The 19573-nt window shown below is 47.9% G+C and overlaps 1 protein-coding gene and 1 long non-coding RNA gene across 3 annotated transcripts in view; both read right to left on the reverse strand.

Annotated features, from left to right (window-relative positions):
- Positions 1 to 3258, reverse strand: part of ZNF532 (zinc finger protein 532) — a 60509-nt gene extending 57251 nt beyond the window's left edge. The window contains exon 1 of the mRNA XM_008705217.2: positions 351 to 3258. Coding sequence (XP_008703439.2) covers positions 351 to 2696 — 2346 coding nt within the window. The 5' untranslated portion in view covers positions 2697 to 3258. The remainder of the gene's footprint in view (positions 1 to 350) is intronic.
- Positions 3259 to 14618: 11360 nt separating this feature from the next.
- LOC121103247 overlaps positions 14619 to 19573 on the reverse strand; it is a 32566-nt gene continuing 27611 nt past the window's right edge. For both annotated transcript variants that reach the window (XR_005835386.1, XR_005835387.1), the window contains one exon: positions 14619 to 14636. This is a non-coding gene — a long non-coding RNA (uncharacterized LOC121103247). The remainder of the gene's footprint in view (positions 14637 to 19573) is intronic.

A 19573-nucleotide genomic window follows, 5' to 3' on the forward strand; every position in this document is an offset into this window, starting at 1 on the left:
CGATGGCATGATACTCTAATTAGCCAGGTCTCAGAGTTCCCGCATATACGCCAATGACCCAACAATTCCAAACTCATTTAGCCTAAATCTAAAGCGCCGTAACTCAACTAGACATTGAGTTATTGTCTTAAAAAAAAAAAAAATCACCTTCCAAAAAAATTGTTTTTAAAATAAGACTCTTACTACAACATTGTTCAAGTCTACGAAAACAATCCTTTCTCTCGTGCATCACACACACACACACACACACACCCATTTAACTGAGCTCCCACCCCTAAAATCGAGGGCATTGTCTAAGCACTGAGGTCTACAGATTCGTCACCGAAAAACACCAAAATGTGATACTCTACTTGTCCACTCGTATCTGCAGCCTGCTGGAAGTGTGTAGCCAGCGACGTCTCGTCCTGGAAAACTTCGTTACACTCCAAACATTTCAGACTATGCCTACACAGCTTGGATGGGTCTTCATCTAGAGGCATAGCTGGAATGATGGGTGTGCTTGAGGGAGCGGATATGACGGTCCCAGTTAGGCCAGACTGAATTTTCGTGACAGTGTGTGTGCCGGCTCCCACGGAGCTTGGAAGAGCAGACGATGAAGTGGAAGTATTGCTTGACAGAGAGACAATCATTTGATCCGCTGGGACTGGCTTTAAGATCAAGTGGGAGCACTGCATCACAACCCCCTTTTCCTTATGCCCGCGGGCGTGGGAAAGGAGACTGCACTTGTTGTAAAAAACGAGGTTCTTTGTACAGTGGTTACACGTTACTTCGATGCGCACGCTGCGTCGGTCATAGTGTTGGGTCAGGCTCTTTTCCAGGGCAAAGGAGTCACCGCACTCCAAGCACTTGTACCCGCGGGTCGGTAACGTGATGCCTGCGTTGGCAGGAGGACTGAGGTTGGGGATGTAAACTGGGACTGGGTTAACGCTGCTCAGCACCTTGTTGAAAGCCTCCACCACGGAACTCTGCAAGGAGGACACCACCTGGACTCGAGACACCTTCTTGGGTGGCTGCGAGGCTGCTGCATTGATTATTGCCTGCTTTATTTGCTGCTGAGGTTTGGTTAGCACTTGGCGGAGCTCAGAGGTGGCCTGGGCGCCCTGAGGCAGAAGGTTAAGGTTGGCGAGGTGCACAGTCTTTGGCACGAGTTTGGCGTTGGCCAGGCTGGATGCCGGCACCACAACGGTTTGCTGCTGGATGGCATTGGCGGCTTTGATGATGGCGCTGCTGGCGCTCTGAACAGAGGCAGCAGATATGACCGTGGCTTTGACCGTCGTGTTGTTAGCGAGCTTCAGATTGATGACTTGAGATCCTGCCGTCTTCACGGCGGACACTGGGAGGAAGGCAGTTGCCACAGGCTTAATAGTGACCTGTTTGGGGGTCAGCTCTGCAGGGGCGACTGTGTTGGTGACCACCGCCGACTGCAGAGGTGCTCTGGGCGGGGAGGAGAGGACGGCAGCCGAAGCTGGAGAGGACAGGAGAGACGTCACAGACGCCATCACGGACCCCGCCTGCTCGGAAGGCTTTTTTCCAGAGTCGAGATCGACCTCTGGCAACACCCTTGTCACTGTTCTCTTTATTTCCCCAGAAGACGTCTTAATGGTCTTGATGCGGACTTTGGGGATTGCTGGTGTCGACCCTGCGGGAGAGGACGGCGATCCCTTGCTGCTGTTCTCGCTGGAGATGCTCCGGGGGCTGTCCGGCGGCTTCAGGGACGCCTTCTTCGTCCCGTCGATGAGGCTCTGCGATTCAGGAGACTTTTCCATGGCTCTGGGACTATCATTCGCTTCTTTAGGCAACGGAGAGGACCCCCGGGAGTCAGTCACCGGTTCTTTGCAGGAGTCGGAAGCAGCCTTTTTAGCACTCAGGGCTGCTATTGCAGCTATACACGAGGACAGCTTGGACGATGGCTTTGACCTCGACGGCGCGACGCCACCAAGGCCGGGGTCACTCTTCTCCGAGCTGGGCTTCCCATCGTGGGTCCGGTTTTCAAGCACCTTTTCAGAGTTTTCCTTCAGTTTTTCCTCTGCTTTTCTGGCTTTAAAAGGTTCGTAAACACTCAGATTTATGGAATTTGTTTCCGTTTCTCTCTTAACAACTCTGTTTTTATCTAAATTGCCTGCAGGAGAGATTCCAGTTTTGCTCAAGCTGTCCCCTCCGAGTGCCTTTGGCTTGTCATAGTCCTGCTGGGCAGACGACCCGGTCAGCACGTTCGACCGAAAACCGGAACGCACGTCCTCTTTGTCCGGGGGGTCGTCCACCTCTATCTTCTCGTCGTCATCGAACTCTTCAGCACTTGAGATGGGGCTAAACTGGCTGAACGTGGAGTCTTTTAAAGTCACCTCTGAGGTAGGCGCATCTCCTTTCAAGGACTTGGATCCGTCCTTGCCGTAACTGTCGAGAGAGGACGCGGTGAGAAACCCGTTGTGTAAGCCGTTGCCGGTGGGGTTGTGGCCGTCTTTCTCTGCGCCCTCGGAGGAATCGATGTTCCGAACGTTCTTCACGATAACACTGACGCCCACGTCAGAAGAGGAGGGGGTGTGGGAGTCCTCGTCCCCGTGGGCGTTCTGCTTGATGTGGCTTTCCTGGTCATCGTGCGCAGACTCAATAGCTGCTTTCGGATCGACCATATCTGGGATGTCGAAGGCTGCCAGGAGGTCATCAAAGTCTGGGGTCTTCATATCCCCCATGGTCATGAACTTGATCAGATGTTCTGTTAAACGAACAGAAATAATTCCATCAGCAATGAACACTTTGTAACGATGGGATAAGTATCCCGCTAGGACTTACACGAACACGGTGATGGTCAGCAAGAAAGACCAGGTTGGTAACTACACTTCCTACAACGAGGAAACTCCGAGTGAACAAACATCCAGGGAACATGTACAAAGCCTTGATAATTACAGCTTCAAACTAATTGCCCCAAAATGCTGCCGGCATCACCAGCATGGCACCTTATAACGAGAATGAGGCTGACTGGAACAGGTACAGCACGAAAAGTAGGTGCTGGTGTAACAACTAGAAAACGGGTCATTTACCACTGGATTCATCGCCCGGTTTTCACAAAAAGCTACCCCCAAACCTACTTTAATCTCCACAGCATTCAATTCTACTGGCAAAATTAGCATGATTATGGTCACCGTCACATTTGGCCTATCACATTAAAAGGCATATATGATGATCAAAAAAACAATTACAGGGGCGCCTGGGTGGCACAGCGGTTAAGCGTCTGCCTTCGGCTCGGCGTTATGGGATCGAGCCCCACATCAGGCTCCTCCGCTATGAGCCTGCTTCTTCCTCTCCCACTCCCCCTGCTTGTGTTCCCTCTCTCGCTGGCTGTCTCTCTGTTGAATAAATAAATAAAATCTTTAAAAAAAAAAAAAAACAATTACAGATTTCAATTCACCCACACAACAAATGAGCATCCCAGCCCACCACGGGCTAGCTACTGCTAAAAAAGTTCCGCCTGAGATTTTAAAAAAGAAAAAAAAAATCCTAAGAAGCCTATTCCATCAGTTTTTATTTAGTCCTAATTTTCTCTATTATGTTAGGGGAACAAAAAATACTCTCCTGGTAGGAAAAAAAAAAAAAAAAAAGGATAGCATCCCTTCCTTCTCCCCTCCCTGGTTCAGTGCATTTAGTGGTAAAGGTAACACACGGCCATTTCCTAATTGCCACTCATCCAACAGTTGTCTAACTGGCTGTGGCAGGTGAGCACGGCTCCGCCGTTGACGTCGCTCTCGGCGTGTACCAACGTGGCCCCGAGGGCAGGGCAGAGCCTGGGAGAAGGCAGGCCTTTTCCTCTGCACTGGGGCCAGACTGGGGCGAGGGGCGGGGGGTCACAGCCTATGAGGTGCCCCCATTAATGTCGGCAAAACCCTGCGCAGTAGGAAGACAGAGTTTTAGGAAAAAGGATGGTCACAGCCATTGCTAAAGACAAAGGATTAGAAACGCATGAAATGCTTAGGGTCTTTAAAGGGGACCCTTCGCCCCACCTGCAGAGGACACGGGATCGTGGCGATCACATGAAACTCCACTACAGGAGAGATCCTCCTCCTGCAGTCCAGAACACTCCACCTGTGTTGCTACGGTCTTCTGGTATGCGGCACGGCACGTGTGGGTACTTGTCTCTTCGTACCTACTAGCCTGTCAGCTGACTGGAGATGGCAATGTCTCACTCTCCGTTGCACCATAAATGCCATAAGACTAACACACGAGTCAGGGGCCAGCACACTGGACTTATCAGAAGGACGGGCCTGGGCCCAGCTCGGTCACTCCCTAGCTCTGGGACCCTCAGGAAGTGAGGGAATCTGTTTGGGCCTATTCCTTCTCTCTGCAGCGGAGGGAGGCAAGCAGCCAGGAAGAGAAAGAAAATAGGAAGCAAAATTCAGTGTTGGAAGGGAAGAGAGTTACAGCTGATTTTAGGCAACTTTCGATGCAAGAATCAGCCTAATTGATTTGTAGATATGTATTCCTAAGACTCTCTCACCTTCATACTTACTATTGTTCCTCCTTTAAATCTCCTTTAAATTACTGAGAAATTATCTTCCACATTTTACTTAAGTATTTAATGATTTTTCTTTTTGTACAATCTGTAAGAGATCATGCATTCCTTTTTTTTTTTTTAAGTTTTATTTATTTATTTGCGAGGGGGGGAGGCATGAGCAGGGAGAAGGGGCAGAGGGAGAGGGAAAAGCGGACTCCCCACTGAGCAGGACCCTGGGATCGTGATCTGAACAGAAGGCAGACGCTCAACCGACTGGGCCACCCACGCGCCCTGATCATGCATTCCTAACAAAAACTACACAGGGTCAAGGCAGACTTCCTACCGAGGTGACAACACGCATACCGGTGAAAACTCACACAAACCTCAAGGCCACCAGCAGGTGCTAACACACCATCGTCGTCAGCTTACTCACTGACTGCAGGACACATCCAAACACGTCTAGTCATCTGGATGGGAAAAATTACTATTGAAGAAGAAATTAGCACGCTTGGTTCAACGGGAGCTATGGAACACATCACCTTCCATTCACTTGTGTTACTACAGAACTAAAGAAGTCACATAGTCTTTTCCCTAGATGGTGTGCTTCGCCTAGAGAGAAAATACCCTGGGGCCACCGTTCTCTCAGATGGATGCCTGAGGGACCAGACAGGGAATCATGTATCCCCAGCATCAAACGACAGACAGCCCAGAGAAAACATCAACACTTCTAAGTTGATATTGTTGTGAAAATATCTATGACTGAGTCATACCCACTGTAAGTCTGTGATTATGATTGTCTTTTTAGAATGAAATCGAACATTTAAACTGCAGAGTACAGGGACTGAAAAACCCATCTGTCAGATAATACCCACATTAAGAGTCCACCCACTTAGGAATAATCCTGGATTGTCACTATTTTTATTTTTAAGGAGCAAATGGCAGTTTTAAGTGAAAACTCACGATAAAATCACCATTAATGGGGCGCCTGGGTGGCTCAGTCGTTAAGCGTCTGCCTTCGGCTCAGGCCATGATCTCAGGGTCCTGGGATGGAGTCCCGCATCGGGCTCCCTGTTCCGAGGGAGTCTAATTCTCCCTCTGCTCCTGCCCCCGCCCCTGTGCACTCGAGCTCCCCCTCCCTCTCTCTCTCAAATAAATAAAATGTTTAAAAAACAAATAAATAAGAAAATAAAATAAAGAAAATCACCGTTAGCAAAGCATCCAGCCTCTGTGGTTGATCTCTACCAACCACATCGATCCAAGTTTATAGATCGCCATTTTTGGAGAACTCAAGACACAGAATCACCCAACTCCTGCCCAACTCCCCCCAGAGTTGAAAGGGTGTGAAAAGAGTTGAAACACTGACAAGTGTTTTTTTTTTAAGCCACCACTTATCCAAAGCTTGGACCCAGGCTGTAGATGTCCCCGGGAGTAGACGGGCTCTGCCTAAATCTCCATCCTTTCTTTGCGGTGACACCGGATTTATGTCGTGTGCCCTCTCCTTACAATGTGGGTGAGCAAAGAACGCCATCCAGTTTCACATCAGTCATTCCAGAGGGCAGCGGTTCAGGAACAAAAAGAACATAAAAGGCCATTCAAAGACTCGCAGGTGGTAGGCCCAGGACACACAATCACAAGAAATGGTAAAAGGTCGCACGTAAAACAAAGCCTGTTGAACAACTGAGAGCCCAGATCCGCAGTGCAAGTGGCACGTCCTCTAACGAATACGTGGACGATCAATAACTGAATCTCATCATCTTCCTCTCCCCGCGACGCGCGGGACCTGGCTGACTCACCCACACGCAGGGACGCAGGCACTGCAGCGCAGCCTTCAATCTCTCGGTCGGTGGCAGGAAGGTGCCCACCACGCCACCCACGCCTTTTCCTCTCCGCCCGACCAGAGCAGAGCTATGGCTTGGACAACCCCAGAGAAGTTCCCCCAAGCCTGCGAACATCCCCGGGGGTCGAGAGGACCTTCCCCGTGCAGGAGCAACTCTCCCCCCGTCATACTGTGGCCACTCACCCCGCTCTCCCCCCCGCCGCCCCGTGTCACCTAAGATTTATACTTTTTCTTGCGGGGAAGAGGGTGGGCCTGAGGGCAAAAGAACATGACATTCTGAAGAGCATGAGGCTGAGGGCGAATGAGCAGTGGTGTCAAAAACTCTTGAGTCAGCCCTCCTGGTTCACCCTGAACGAATCCAGATGTGAACGTCGCAGACGCAGGCCAGGCGTGAGAGCCCAAGTGCAAAGCCCAGCAGGAGCACAGGGCACTGCCTGGAACCTGACACCCCAGGTGGGTGGACCCGCCTCTGCGCGGTTGTGGAATCGACATAAGGAACACCGCTCTCCGGAACGTCACACTTCTCTCTCGGCTTCCAGAAACGTTGTTCATACCCACAATTCCACTGTCCCATCACCTGCTTCCTTCCCGCATTCTGGAAGGCAGGAGCCAATTCTCCACTTGGGGGAATAAAATGTTTAACTCCCACTTCATTACCCAGTTATATCAGGTACGAAGAGAAATGTTTACATTTAAAAGTTTTCTCTCATTTTTCACCCCCGTCCTGAAGTACTACTGTCTTCTCTTTTAAAAGATAATGGACAGAGAGCTCGCTTGAGCTTCTCTTTTCCCTGGAGAGCTTGATTTTCAGACAGAATTAGCTTTAGTTGTTGTAACAGTCTTCTATTTCATTTGTACTCCATAAAACATACCTTCCTTCAAAGGTACTAACGGTCTTTTAATTTAAAACTAAACCCCATATAAATAACCTAGGACTCACTAACAGCATTTGTGCCTAATGTGGAATGTCCTTGCACTCAAAGACACGGAAAATATGGACTGGGGAGGGGGATGCTAAGCCTACTTACAGAAACGGAAATTGAAAGAACTGGAGTCTGTCATGTGATCACTTTATTCTCTTCTACGACATGGACAAAACATTTCCTTTCTTACCAAAGCCTCTTAAAATTATAAAAAGCTATTCCATCTTTGTTGGCAAAAGTCAGAAGTTCTCAAGTCAAAAGAAAAACAGAAGAAAAACCTATTCACCCCCTTAATCGTACTTTTTACACTTTGCGATAAAAGGAACTGCTCTCCGTGGACCTGTTTCTCAATCTTAAACTAGAGACTGGCAGCTAAAAGGCTCAGGCACCTCTCACCCAGGGAACACTAACTTCAGATCATCCCCAGACCCGCCTGCCCGGGCCGGAGCCAGCCTAAATCCAGGCCTGACCCAGACACGGTTCTGCCTCCAAAATGAACACGCAGAGGCCAATCTGAGCAGTGAAAACTCATCAGACCCACCATTTAAATGGAGAAACTAACATTTTCTTTCATGAAAACCAGTAAACTCTAAATCGTAATAACCCTAAAGAAAACCATTGTATATATTGACCACCTTGACAGTCTTACACAAACTTTCCATAAAACAACTGTAATAACACAAGGTCTGTTATTCTTTTGGGGGACTATGTTGGTCACTATTTTCTAGCACTGTCTGGACACTGAAGCCCTTTTTGAAGAAATCATTCAACAGAGCAATGAATCAAACCTTATATTTCTAACCTTATCTTGCCTTCAAACATAAAATGTTGTTCTTTTTTTTTTTCTTCTTCTTTCTTTAGAGTAGGCTCCACACCCAGCATGAAGCCCCAACGCAGGGCTTGAACTCATGACCCTGAGATCAAGATTTGGTTGAGCGTCCGACTCTCAATTTTGGCCCAGGTCATGATCTCAGGGTCGTGGGACTGAGCCCCACATTAAGCTCCACACTCAGCAGGGAGTCTGCTTGAGATTCTCTCCCCCACTTCCCCGCTCGTGCTCGGTCTCTCTCTCTCTCCCCCTAAAATAAATAAATCCTTAAAAAAAAAAAAAAAAGACATTTCACACACAGGGTGAAGAGAACAGAATATAGGTTCTGCGAATTCTGTATGAATTAATAAGAAATGAGTAAATATAGTTGCTATTTATCCATAATATATTTACTTGTTTCACTAAATCCTCCTATCTACCTCAATTATGATGCATTTATTAATTCTTGATATACAGATACTGTGGCCAAGGCAGTGTTTCCTTTTTCAGTTAATACTTAGTGTTCCTGATTTGAAATATAACTGATGGGAAAGTTCAAACCCCTTCTTGGAAATATAAACACAGCATCACCTAATCAGGGCACAACCTTGGGAGATACAAGAATAAAACGAGCCGTTCCCTGTGGTTCTTCTCTGCACTGCCCTCAAGGCAATACACACCAGCACCTCTCTGCCCTCCCGGCCCATCCACTCTTCCCAGCCCTGCAGGAGAAGCCAGGGGAGCGTCCCGCCACATGACCAAACGGTCCCTACAAACCTCAGCCCTTCCAGAACCTCAACTTGCAATCTTTGGTCTACTTCCTGTGTCACCGCCCCCCCCAGGAAGGTCACCCTTAGATCCAAACTCTCAAAGCTCAGCCATAATGAGCTCCTTTGCTGTTCCCACTGAGGCTCTCCAGTGGCCAAGATAATTTCTAGAGAAGACTGTAGATCCCTGCTCTTTATCCCCTACCCCTGGGAGTCCCAATCTCATTTGGCTTCCACAATGCTGACTCCCACACTGTCCGTGGTCAGAAGCTATTCCTAACTTTCCCTCTTACCTGCTGCATGCCTTGTTCTCCCTGCAGTCAGCTTCAGAGACAGTGGGCATCAGGCGAGATCTTTCCCAGAGCCCTTCCTACCTCTCGACCTTTCCGACTCCTGCACGGCTAGCTGTTGCAGCCGATCCTCCAAATCTACTGTGAGCTTGCTGCCCCCTCCTGTACTCTTGGCCATCCCTGTCATGTCTACCTACTGGTGGAAGGACACCTCCCCCTAATCTTAGCCTTCAGACCCTATCCTCAGTGCCCTGCCTCAAGGGCATGCTGCCTTCAGGCAAGTGCTCGATCGCTGGGACAAATCGTGGACCTCCAGCTCCCTCCCGGTCCCGTGCAATCCACTCCCGATACTAAAATCCAGGCAGGGGGAAGGAATCTGGGGGTGAAGAAACTGTTCTGTATTACCATTTTGGGGGTGGACACATACTTCTTTGCATTCATAGAAACGCAGAGAACATTATTATATGTAAGGAGGGAGAGGGGAGAAGGCAACCAGGAATAATGGGAGGACAAAATGAGAGATGGACTCTAACAAAGAAGGTAACTACACCACAGTCAACAGTATCCGCGTGCAGAAGAGGGAGGGAAGAAAAGAGCTAGCCGCAGTCCTGGGAAAACACAATTCCGACTGTACGCTGTAAGGCGGCGGAGGAAGGAAACCTGCACGTACTCTCCTCTACTCAGGACAAAAACTGCTGAAATCGGAATAAGGTCTGCAGTCTCGTTAGTAGTAGTGTACCAATGATAACCGTTTCATGTTGATGGTAAGTTCTAATGATGCAAGGTGGTCGGGAAAGCTGGGTGAAGGATACCTGGAATCTCTTTGCATTATTTTTGCAACTTTTCTATAAGTTATAATAATTTCAAAATAGTTAAATGAAGATAGTGCTATCATTTAATGGTGTATAGCTACGTACCACGGCCCCACTCCGTGGCTTGTGTCCTTTCCTGCCGCCGTGGTCTTGCAGCAGAATTCCATGCCCCAGCCATCCCTCCCTCTCGTGACCCCCGCAGCACTGCCAGGAGTCCACCAGGCTTCTCCGAACTCTCCCTTCCTCCCCCGTGGGTCCCGTCAGACTCTGTATCTACCTTTGCTCAAGGGCAGCTGCGGCAACTCCCGTGGTCTCAACCATCGTGCACGGTCACAGAACTCAGGCACGTCCACATTCAGCCCTAATTCTACCTGAAGAGCCACCTTTCCAAACTGCCACTTTCATATTCCACTTGGCTCCCCCAACCACGTGTCAAAGTTAACCTAAAGCCCTCACGTTCCCTCCCAACCTGTTCCTCTGGAGTCCTGTCTGTGTTACGTCGATGACATTCACCTTCTCTGTGAAAACATTAAGAACCCTCAGGCAGCATTTCACACGCAGCGAGACAGACAGGACTTCGGTAGGATCTTATTAGGCTTTTCGCAAACACAAGGCTGAAATACACATAGTAAACGCTGGATTTTTCTACACCAAACAGACTCCTTCTGGCGGGACAGCTAATTCTCATGCTAATGAATATTCTCAATCTCTGAAAAGAGAAATGCAGTAGTCCCCAAATTCTGATCTAACCAAAGGTCCTTTTTTTCGGATCCATGAATACAAATGCCAAAATGATTTCCCAAAAGGCTATACCAATTTCTGTTGCTGCTGTTACGCATTAGAGTTATTTTAAGTGCATCCTGTCCCCCAACTTTATAAATATTTATTAGCAAATGTCTAAGGCAGCAAAAAGATAATTTATTATATACCAATTTCTACGTTATTGAGTACTTGAAAGTTTGAACTTTTTCCCATATGGTTTGCTTACCAGTTGTAAGAGAAGTATTTGTTCACTGAGTAATGAATGGAGGCACAGAGGGAGATAATGAATATCCTATTTACTTCTTTCTGCTGCTCTAGGAGGTAACCTACCAGCCTACGCTCTTGTCACTTAGCAAATAATAATCAGCAAAAGCAGAGAAAACCCAGCCACAGTTCCCCAAAATAAATTAGTTTCTATGGGCAAATCCTGATGAAGGGAAGGAGCATTTAATGTCCCAGCTACACAACACGCAGACAACAGGCAGGAGGACACAAGGCCCCCTTCCAGAACCAACGTTCCCTTTGCTGTGACTTCTTCATGTCAGAAAACGTTCCACCTAAAAAATGAGGCTAACTGTCTATACCCAACCCCGGGGATATGGGGAGGACTGGTACTTAGTTAAGATATTTAGAGAGAACACTGTCAAAATCAAACACAGCACAAAAAGCACAGAAAGTATCAGATTCAAACAAGGAGTGGCCACTGGTCAGAGAATTTCAAAGAATGTTCTTCCTCCTGTCATCCACAACCAGATGGGAGACCTACACCCAGAGCCAGGACACCCACCTGGCCAAGCAGTCAGGACCACATTGAGGAGGACGGTTTGTGATTATTAACCCTCCTCCTCACAGGGTCCCTGCATTTGAGCAAGAGAAGGAACGAAGCCGGGTGGACAGCACTCTCTGGTGGGATGGGAGGTCCCACACAGAACCCACGGGCCGAGGTGTGAGCCTCAGTCGGGGTCAGAGTTAGAGGCTGGGGCACAAGCCAAACCCACCAGGTCAGCACGGGGAGGGAGCCGGAAGAGAAGCCCACACAGAGGCGCAGTGGCACCATCCTCATCTGAGCCCGCCTGCTCCCTGTGGCCCCCAAACCACAGCAGGACCACAGTTCACAGGGACACAGAGCCTCCGAGTTTGCACAACTTCCCAAAAACAGCCGCCCTCCTCTGAAGCTGGGTGGAGCGTCAACGGAGGTCACACCTAAGAGAGGTTCCTTCTCCAAATCCTCAGAACCCCTGCACACAGGGTTTTCCCAGGGGAGCTCCAAGAACCGCATAAAACTCTTAAGTTTTCAGTCTTAGTTAATTTTAAAAAATCAATAATTAATGTGAATTGAGGAACAGAAAAGAAAATAATGTATACTTCCATCTGTTTCGAGACTCACACTCAACAAGAAAGTGGTTCTCATATAGGATTTCCCATGAAGGACAAATATAGAAGAAATTACATCCTGAATATGTGAATTCATACTGTTCCAGTCGCCCACACTTTGCTTTAATCTCCTTCATTTAACTCTGTCACTACCCCTGGCAGTCCCTATCATCAAAGCTACACTGTAAATTGGGAAAGACAAATGCAACCCTCTAGCTCCCAAGTCCATTTTATTTCATCTATTTGTTTTGCCTTCGTAAAACCAAACGCTCAAAATTTAACGTTAATGAGTTTTTAACTATCTCCCGACGGCTCACAAATCTGTAAAAATTCTTGAGAAGTGTAATAAAAGATACAAATTGCAGACCAAAAATACCATCGACTCAAATTTAATCCTGTTTGCCAGATTCCTATGCAGTGCTCATACTGGAACTCAGGCCACAGAAAAAAGCAGCTTAACTCCCCATCCAAGGAATAATAATTTTTTAAAACATTTATTTATTTGAGAAAGAAAGACTGCGCGCATGTGCACGTGCTCGCAAGCAGGAAGAGAGGCAGAGGGAGAAGGAGAGAGAATGAATCCCAAGCAGACTCTGTGCTCAGCTCAATCCCACAACCTGACCACAAAACCCAGAGATCACAATCTGATCTGAAATCAAAGAGTCAGACACTCAAGTGACTGAGCTACCTAGGCACCCCCGAATATCATTTTGTACTGATACAAGTCTTATAAAAATCTGACAGCTAGGGGCGCCTGGGTGGCTCAGTCAGTTAAGCATCTGCCTTTGGCTCAGATCATGATCCGGGAGCCCTGGGATCGAATCCCACATCTGGCTATCTGCTCAGCAGGGAGCCTGCTTCTCTCTCTCCCTCCCTCGCTCCCCCTGGTTGTGCGCTCTCTCTCTCTCTCTGCCACACAAATAAATACAATCTTAAAAAAAAAAATCTGACAGCTACACAAAAACCAATTCCTGGCAGTCTATGGAAAGACTCCATAAGAGAAAGAAGAAAGTGAGTCATGCGAGAAGGTGAGTTCAGCGCTGGTACAGATGCCTGGCGAAGAGCAAAAGTGGGGACAGCCAGCACACGAATCTTGGTTTCTGACACCATTCTCCACTAAAAGGAACCAGAGTTCCTTGGAGAAATGGCTGATTCTAGGATCAGGCAGGAAATGTACAAAAGGAGCCTGGAGCACCTTGGTAGTGCCAATAAATAAGTGCCCAAAACAACACAACTACGTTGATGGGGTCACGTCAAAGGAACACAGAGGTCAACTGAACGAGCTCCCTGCGGCCAACGCTGGTACAATTCCAGCAACAAACAAAGCAGTACTGGATTATAACCCAAAGTATAAGATACAAACCCATGAGTCCATAATGATATAAAGGACTGAAAACATAAATGGGAGAAAGCAGAAACATCTCGTGCACAGAGGAATTCCAAGTAACTTATGGAGATGCCCGCCCTTACGGAGGTGAAGAAGAGCGCCCCACTCCTTCAGTGACTTTCTTCCAAAGCGGACAGTGTGGAAAGGGGAAAGAAAAGAGTAACTTTCAGTGGAAACGCACGACAAGCCCCCTCCGAGCCAGAAGACCAAGGTCAATATCCACAGTGATAACTTCCAGGTAGAGCGTGCCCCCCGATGTGATGAGAACAGCACATTATCCCAGAGGCATGCTACCTCAGCCTAACCACGAGAAGAGCACTGGACAAATCCCAGGTGCTGCACAGTCTACAAAACACCGACCACTACTCCTCGAAGCTGTAGGGTCATGAAGAACAAGGGAAGGCTGAGCATCGCAGCCAAGCGAGGAGTAAGGAGCCGTGGTAACTAAATACAATGTGATGTCCTGCATGGGATGCTGGGACAGACAGGGCATCGGGTAAAAACTGAGGAAATCTAAAGAAATCAGAGACTTCAGTTAGTTTTTTTAAAAGTGAGTAAGGCAGGGACACCTGGGTGGCTCAGTCGGTGAAGCGTCTGCCTTCAGCTCAGGTCATGATCCCGGGGTCCTACAATCGAGCCCCTCATCAGGCTCCCTGCAGGATGGGGAGTCTGCTTCTCCTCCCTCTCCCTCTGCTCCCCCCTGCTCATTCTCTCTCTGTCAAATAAATACAATTTTTTTTAAATGAATAAATAAAAGCGAGTAAGACAGAGATAACGAACGGCTACCTAAGAGGGTGGGAGGGCATTACAATGTGAAGAGGGGACTGGGATGAGCAGAAGGTGGGTAACTGCCACACTTGTGCCGGCCAAGAGCAGGACAAACAAGGTATTCCTAAAATGTTTACGGAACAGCTCTCTGTACGTGGAGATTAATTTTCCCTTTTATCCTCTTACCAATAAGCTGCCTCAAGGTCAGCCACTGACTAATCAAAATGACCTAACAACCTTTTTTTTTTTCAAAGATTTTATTTATTTGTCAGAGAGAGAGAGAGCACAAGCAGGGGGAGCGGCAGGCAGAGGGAAAATCAGGCTCCCCACCGAGCAAGGAGCCCAATGTGGGACTCAATCCCAGGACCCTGGGATCATGACCTGAGCCAAAGGCAGACACTTAACTGAGCCACCCAGGCACCCTGACTTAACAACTTTTAAACCAAAGTTTATTAGAAATAGAATTTCCAGGGGCGCCTGGGTGGCACAGCGGTTAAGCGTCTGCCTTCGGCTCAGGGCGTGATCCCGGCGTTCTGGGATCGAGCCCCACATCAGGCTCCTCTGCTGGGAGCCTGCTTCTTCCTCTCCCACTCCCCTTGCTTGTGTTCCCTCTCTCGCTGGCTGTCTCTCTGTCGAATAAATAAATAAAATCTTAAAAAAAAAAAAAAAAAAAGAATTTCCAGGGGCGCCTGGCTTGCTCAGTCAGTAGAACGTGCAATTCTTGGTCTTGGGGTTGAGTTCGAGCCCCGTGTTGGGTGTAGAGAGTATTTAAAAAATAAAATCTTTAAAACAAAACAAAACAAAACCAAAGACAAGACAAAACAAAGAAACAGAATTTCCCCCAGTTTGCATAGTCCACGCTTTCCACACACAAAATGACTGGGATGATCTTGATAAATGACTTATTTGGTGTCTCTTTTTATCTAATGGCAGACAATAAGACAAGTGGATCACTGATAATTTAAAATACAAAACAATAGCCTATAAAAAGAATAGGTCCCTCTGGGGACGCCTGGATGGCTCAGTCAGTTAAGCATCGGACTCTTGATTTCGGCTCAGGTCATGAGATGGAGCCGAGCATCGGCTCCGCGCTGGGCACTGAGCCTGCTTGAGGTTCTGTTTCTCTCCCTCTTCTTCTGCCCCTCCCCTTTAAAAAAAAGTCCTTCCTAAATAAAGGTTTGGTTGTGCAGGTCACATGGAAATAAATGAATTATTTATGCCTCTCACCATGATTTAGTTATCTTCTAACAAAGCCAGTCTTTCCTTCCACAATAACGTTGTAAATGCGGTCTGCCGTTCCAAACCTTAGCAGCCATAAACAGAAACTGCTGCTTCCCTTTAAACAAATTATATGCAGAATAATTTCCCAATCATACACTAAAATCCACTTTGTGAGGCCAATGTAATTAATGGCCCATATGCAGAAAAACAGAACAAGGTATATACATTTATTTTTCTTTAATTGTTGTAAAATACACATACCACAAAATTTACCATCTTAACTAAATAAAAATTTTTTAAGTAGGTTCCACACCCAGTGGAGCCCAACTCAGGGCTCTAAACCATGACCCTGAGACCAAAACCTGAGCTGAGATCTACAGTCGGACACCTAACCAACTGAGCCACCCAGGTGCCCCTTAACTATATAACTTTTGCATGAAAAGCACATAAAAACATTAAAAGCAAAAAATGCTACCTACTATTACTAACTGAAGACCTGCAGAAGAATAAAACACAATTAGTTGAGCTGTCCCCCAAAGTAGGCTGGAAGTGTCTTAAAAAGGACAATTTCTAAACTCACACATTCTCCAAGGTTTGGACTTCAGACTTCTGATACACACACACACACACACACACACACTCTTCAACACACAACTGATTCACTAAACACTTGCATATCCTACAACAGCCACTCACTTCAGAGAGGTTCAAACCTAATTTTTGTTTTTTCTGAGATATCCAGTTAGAAGGACCAAGGAGATACTTACAGTCATACATCATTTCAGTCTCTTCCACTGAGTTCCCCTTCCATCTATTCTCAAAATCAGACTCCCCCTCCCTATACTGTGTCTCTCTCAGACACTCAAATTAGGAGTATCACCTCTACTTCTCTCACCGAGTCCTGCCCACTTTCCTCAGTCACATCACATGCATCCTTTCTAGAACGTCTTCCCTCCTCTGCTTGTGGACCGTGTCACCTTACACCTAGACAAAGACAACACCGTTTCTCCATCCTCTCATTCAGAACTGCCTGACTCATCTTTCTCAACTCCATTTTAACCATATCTATCACTCCCCTCTATTCAAAATCCTCCAATCACTTTGCAACTACAGCCAAACTCCTTGGCCTGACCCCAAAGGCCCTAACCCCTGAGTGAGGCCCAACCACTGCGTGGCTGCCCCCGGCAGGTCCCTCCCGCCAGCGCACCTTTCCTTCTTGGGCCATGAAATTTCTTGGCCCAGAATCCCCCCAACACACACACCCCTCCACTGGCCATGTGTAAGAACCCATTCCTCAGATTTTTCTCAAAGAGCCTCAACTTCATCATTTTAAAAATGGGAACCAATAATAAGAGCCATTGCACAGGACGGCTATATAACGTGAAAATAAGTAATATATATGGAAAGCACCAAACACATCAGCATTGAAATGCTATTTTCTTCCTCTCTTTGTTGATTTGTTAGAACAGTAAAACAAAATAGAAAAAAAAAAAAAAGGAAAACTGAGTAGGTGTTTTTGAGGCTAGACAGTGAAGCAGGCTGGAGGTAACGATGGTTTGGTTGGAAGAAAAGGAGGGCACTTTACAGAGTGAAGGCAGTGGCTCCTTTCACATCTCATTTCACTTCACAACGTATGGCCTTTCTCCCCCTGTGGAGGTGCCTCCAGTCCCACCACTGGCCATTGCTAGGGTCACCTGGAGTTCACACTTGGAAAAGAATGCAGTTTCCTCTGAAAAGGCAGCAGAATTTCAACTCACAAAGCAAAATACCTCAATAGGTCTCTCTGACTACCCTGTAACCCCTTCTCCTAATTTCGAAACTCTGTCTTCCCAGCCGAGCATGACCAAGGACTGGCTGTGATCTCAACCACGTCTTGCCCAACCTTGGCCCGACCGACGCCGCTAGACCACGTTCACACGCTGACTGACATGGCACCAGGCCCTGGCTCACAGACGGGGTCCCCTGGGAGGCCGAGCACCAGCATGAGCAGCCACAACAGGTCACAGCAGACGAAAGCCACGCTAGGAGCCCTCACAGCAGATTCCCCCCAGCCAGGAGCCCCATCCAGAGGAGCAGTCCCCAAGTCCTACACCAATGAACCAACACTCTAAGAGAAGCTAGAGAGAGGAGAATGGACAGGCGGGGCTCAGAGAAAAGTCAAAGCAAAAGGGGGCTAAGAAGCCCTCATCGCACTGCAGAGTTATCTACCTGGAGTCATCTAGTTCTCTGGAAAGGTGAGTGGCTGCCCTTTCTTTGTGGAAAGACAAAGGGAGGTGGCTTTGGAGGTAGGGAAGACCAGGGTCTGGCAGCTGTGACGGCAGCATGACACGGGGAAAGGGCTCCCTGGCAGCCACCCCAAGAAGAGGTTAGCGTCCACATGGGATGATCTCGGAGGTCATGCTAACTTGTGACCCCACTCTTGCAGGTGTGCTGGTCATCACTTCTAATAGGTGTTGCGTCTGTGTGTTTGTCCCCTCTCCCTACCTGGTTCCATCCATGCTCTGCAACCGCCCACGAGCAATGCTCCCCCAAGAGCAGAGGGTGACTGAACAATGATGCATGAGAATGAGAACTACTAAGTGACTGAGGGGCACCTGGCTAGCTCAGTCAGTGGCGCGTGTGACTGCTGGTCTCGGAGTCGTGAGTTCAAGCCCCATGCTGGGTGTAGAGATTACTTAAAAAAGAAAATCTTCAAAAAAAAAAAAAGAAATCACTAAGTGACTGAAAGGAGTCTACTTTCACAAGCACACAGCCTCCATTTCCTCCACCCAGAAGATACTTGGGGGCCTGGATTCAAAGGCTGACCTTCCAGCTCCAGGTCAACCCCCCTGGACAACCGCTCCTCAGACACTTGAAAATGGCTGGAAGCCAAGAGGACACGAAGGCTTAGCAATTTCCAGCTCCAAAAGATCCAAGTTCAGGTCAAGCAAAGACATTAAACGTGGCAATAAAAAAGAGGGCAAGAAGAGAGAGAGAGAGAATATGGAGGAAAATTCCCACGTCTGTCAGAAGACACTTCCGTCAATCCTTGGAACGCAGAAGCAGAGAAACAGGCCGAATGTTTTTGTATATTGGTATTTTGTACAGGGCAAGAGCTTCCCATGAAAGAATGCTGACTGCATGCCTGAGTTTCTTTTCCCTTCCCTCCTGAAATCCTACAAAAATGACATTAAAAGTATTTTTAAAAAGATAAAAATAGCAAATACAGAGAAAGTATTTCGTACTGCTTAGGGCTGGGGGCGCTGGGAGAAGTGAGGAGGAACAGCTAACGGGCACAGAACTTCTCTCTGGGGGATGAAAAGTCCTCCAAGTGACCACGGAGATGGTTACACAACTCTGGGAGTACAATGAAAACCGCCGCCTGTATGCTGCACATGGGGGAACGGTGTCTCTCAATAAAGTCCTTACCAAATTACCTACATCGCATGCCCACAAGGAAAGGAGAGCGAGAATGGAGTCAAACCCAACGGAAGACATCAACACAGTTTTAGGAAAAGGAAGAAACGACAGGGGAGTGGTAGCTGGCTCAGCAGGGTCGAGAAGTTATATCCCAAGGTCATGCAGGAGGCCACCACGGAGACAGTTAGTCCGTGGGAACTTCAAACAAGCTCAGGCCGTGGACTCAGCAAAGGAGACACCATGTCTGGCAGGAGGAATGGGGTGGGGCTCAAAGAGAGAGTGGATAAAGAGCCCTTGTACCATTCCCCGGCCCCCTGCAGGCTGGGACAGCCAGGGCGGGCAGGGGGAAAATGCTCCGGGTTATCTGAGCCATGGAGGCTTGGGATTCAGAGCCCCCATCTCGAAGTATGAGACAGAAAAAGCCTGGCCTATGGCCTTTCGTTTCCTCCACCCCTCACACCAAAAGCCAAGTTTATTCCCCAGGCAGGAGCACCGACGAGTCTCCTAAGAAATGAAAGCTGCAGTGAGAAAATCCCAGATGCCGGCTGGTGGGATCCTGCAATGAAGGGTCCAGCTCCTCGAGTATTCAGAGAACCCACCCTTCCAAGGGCCATCTCACCAGGAAGGTAGAGCTTCCAATCAGCTTTTCATGGCCTTTGTCCTTAACTCAGACTGCCAGATATGAGGGAAAGCCTCCAACAGGAAAGAGACCAGAATAAATAAAGAATTAAAAAACAAA

This window comes from Ursus maritimus, unplaced genomic scaffold (assembly GCF_017311325.1).
Source record: "Ursus maritimus isolate PB19 unplaced genomic scaffold, ASM1731132v1 scaffold_18, whole genome shotgun sequence".
In the NCBI taxonomy this organism is placed as follows: domain Eukaryota; kingdom Metazoa; phylum Chordata; class Mammalia; order Carnivora; family Ursidae; genus Ursus; species Ursus maritimus.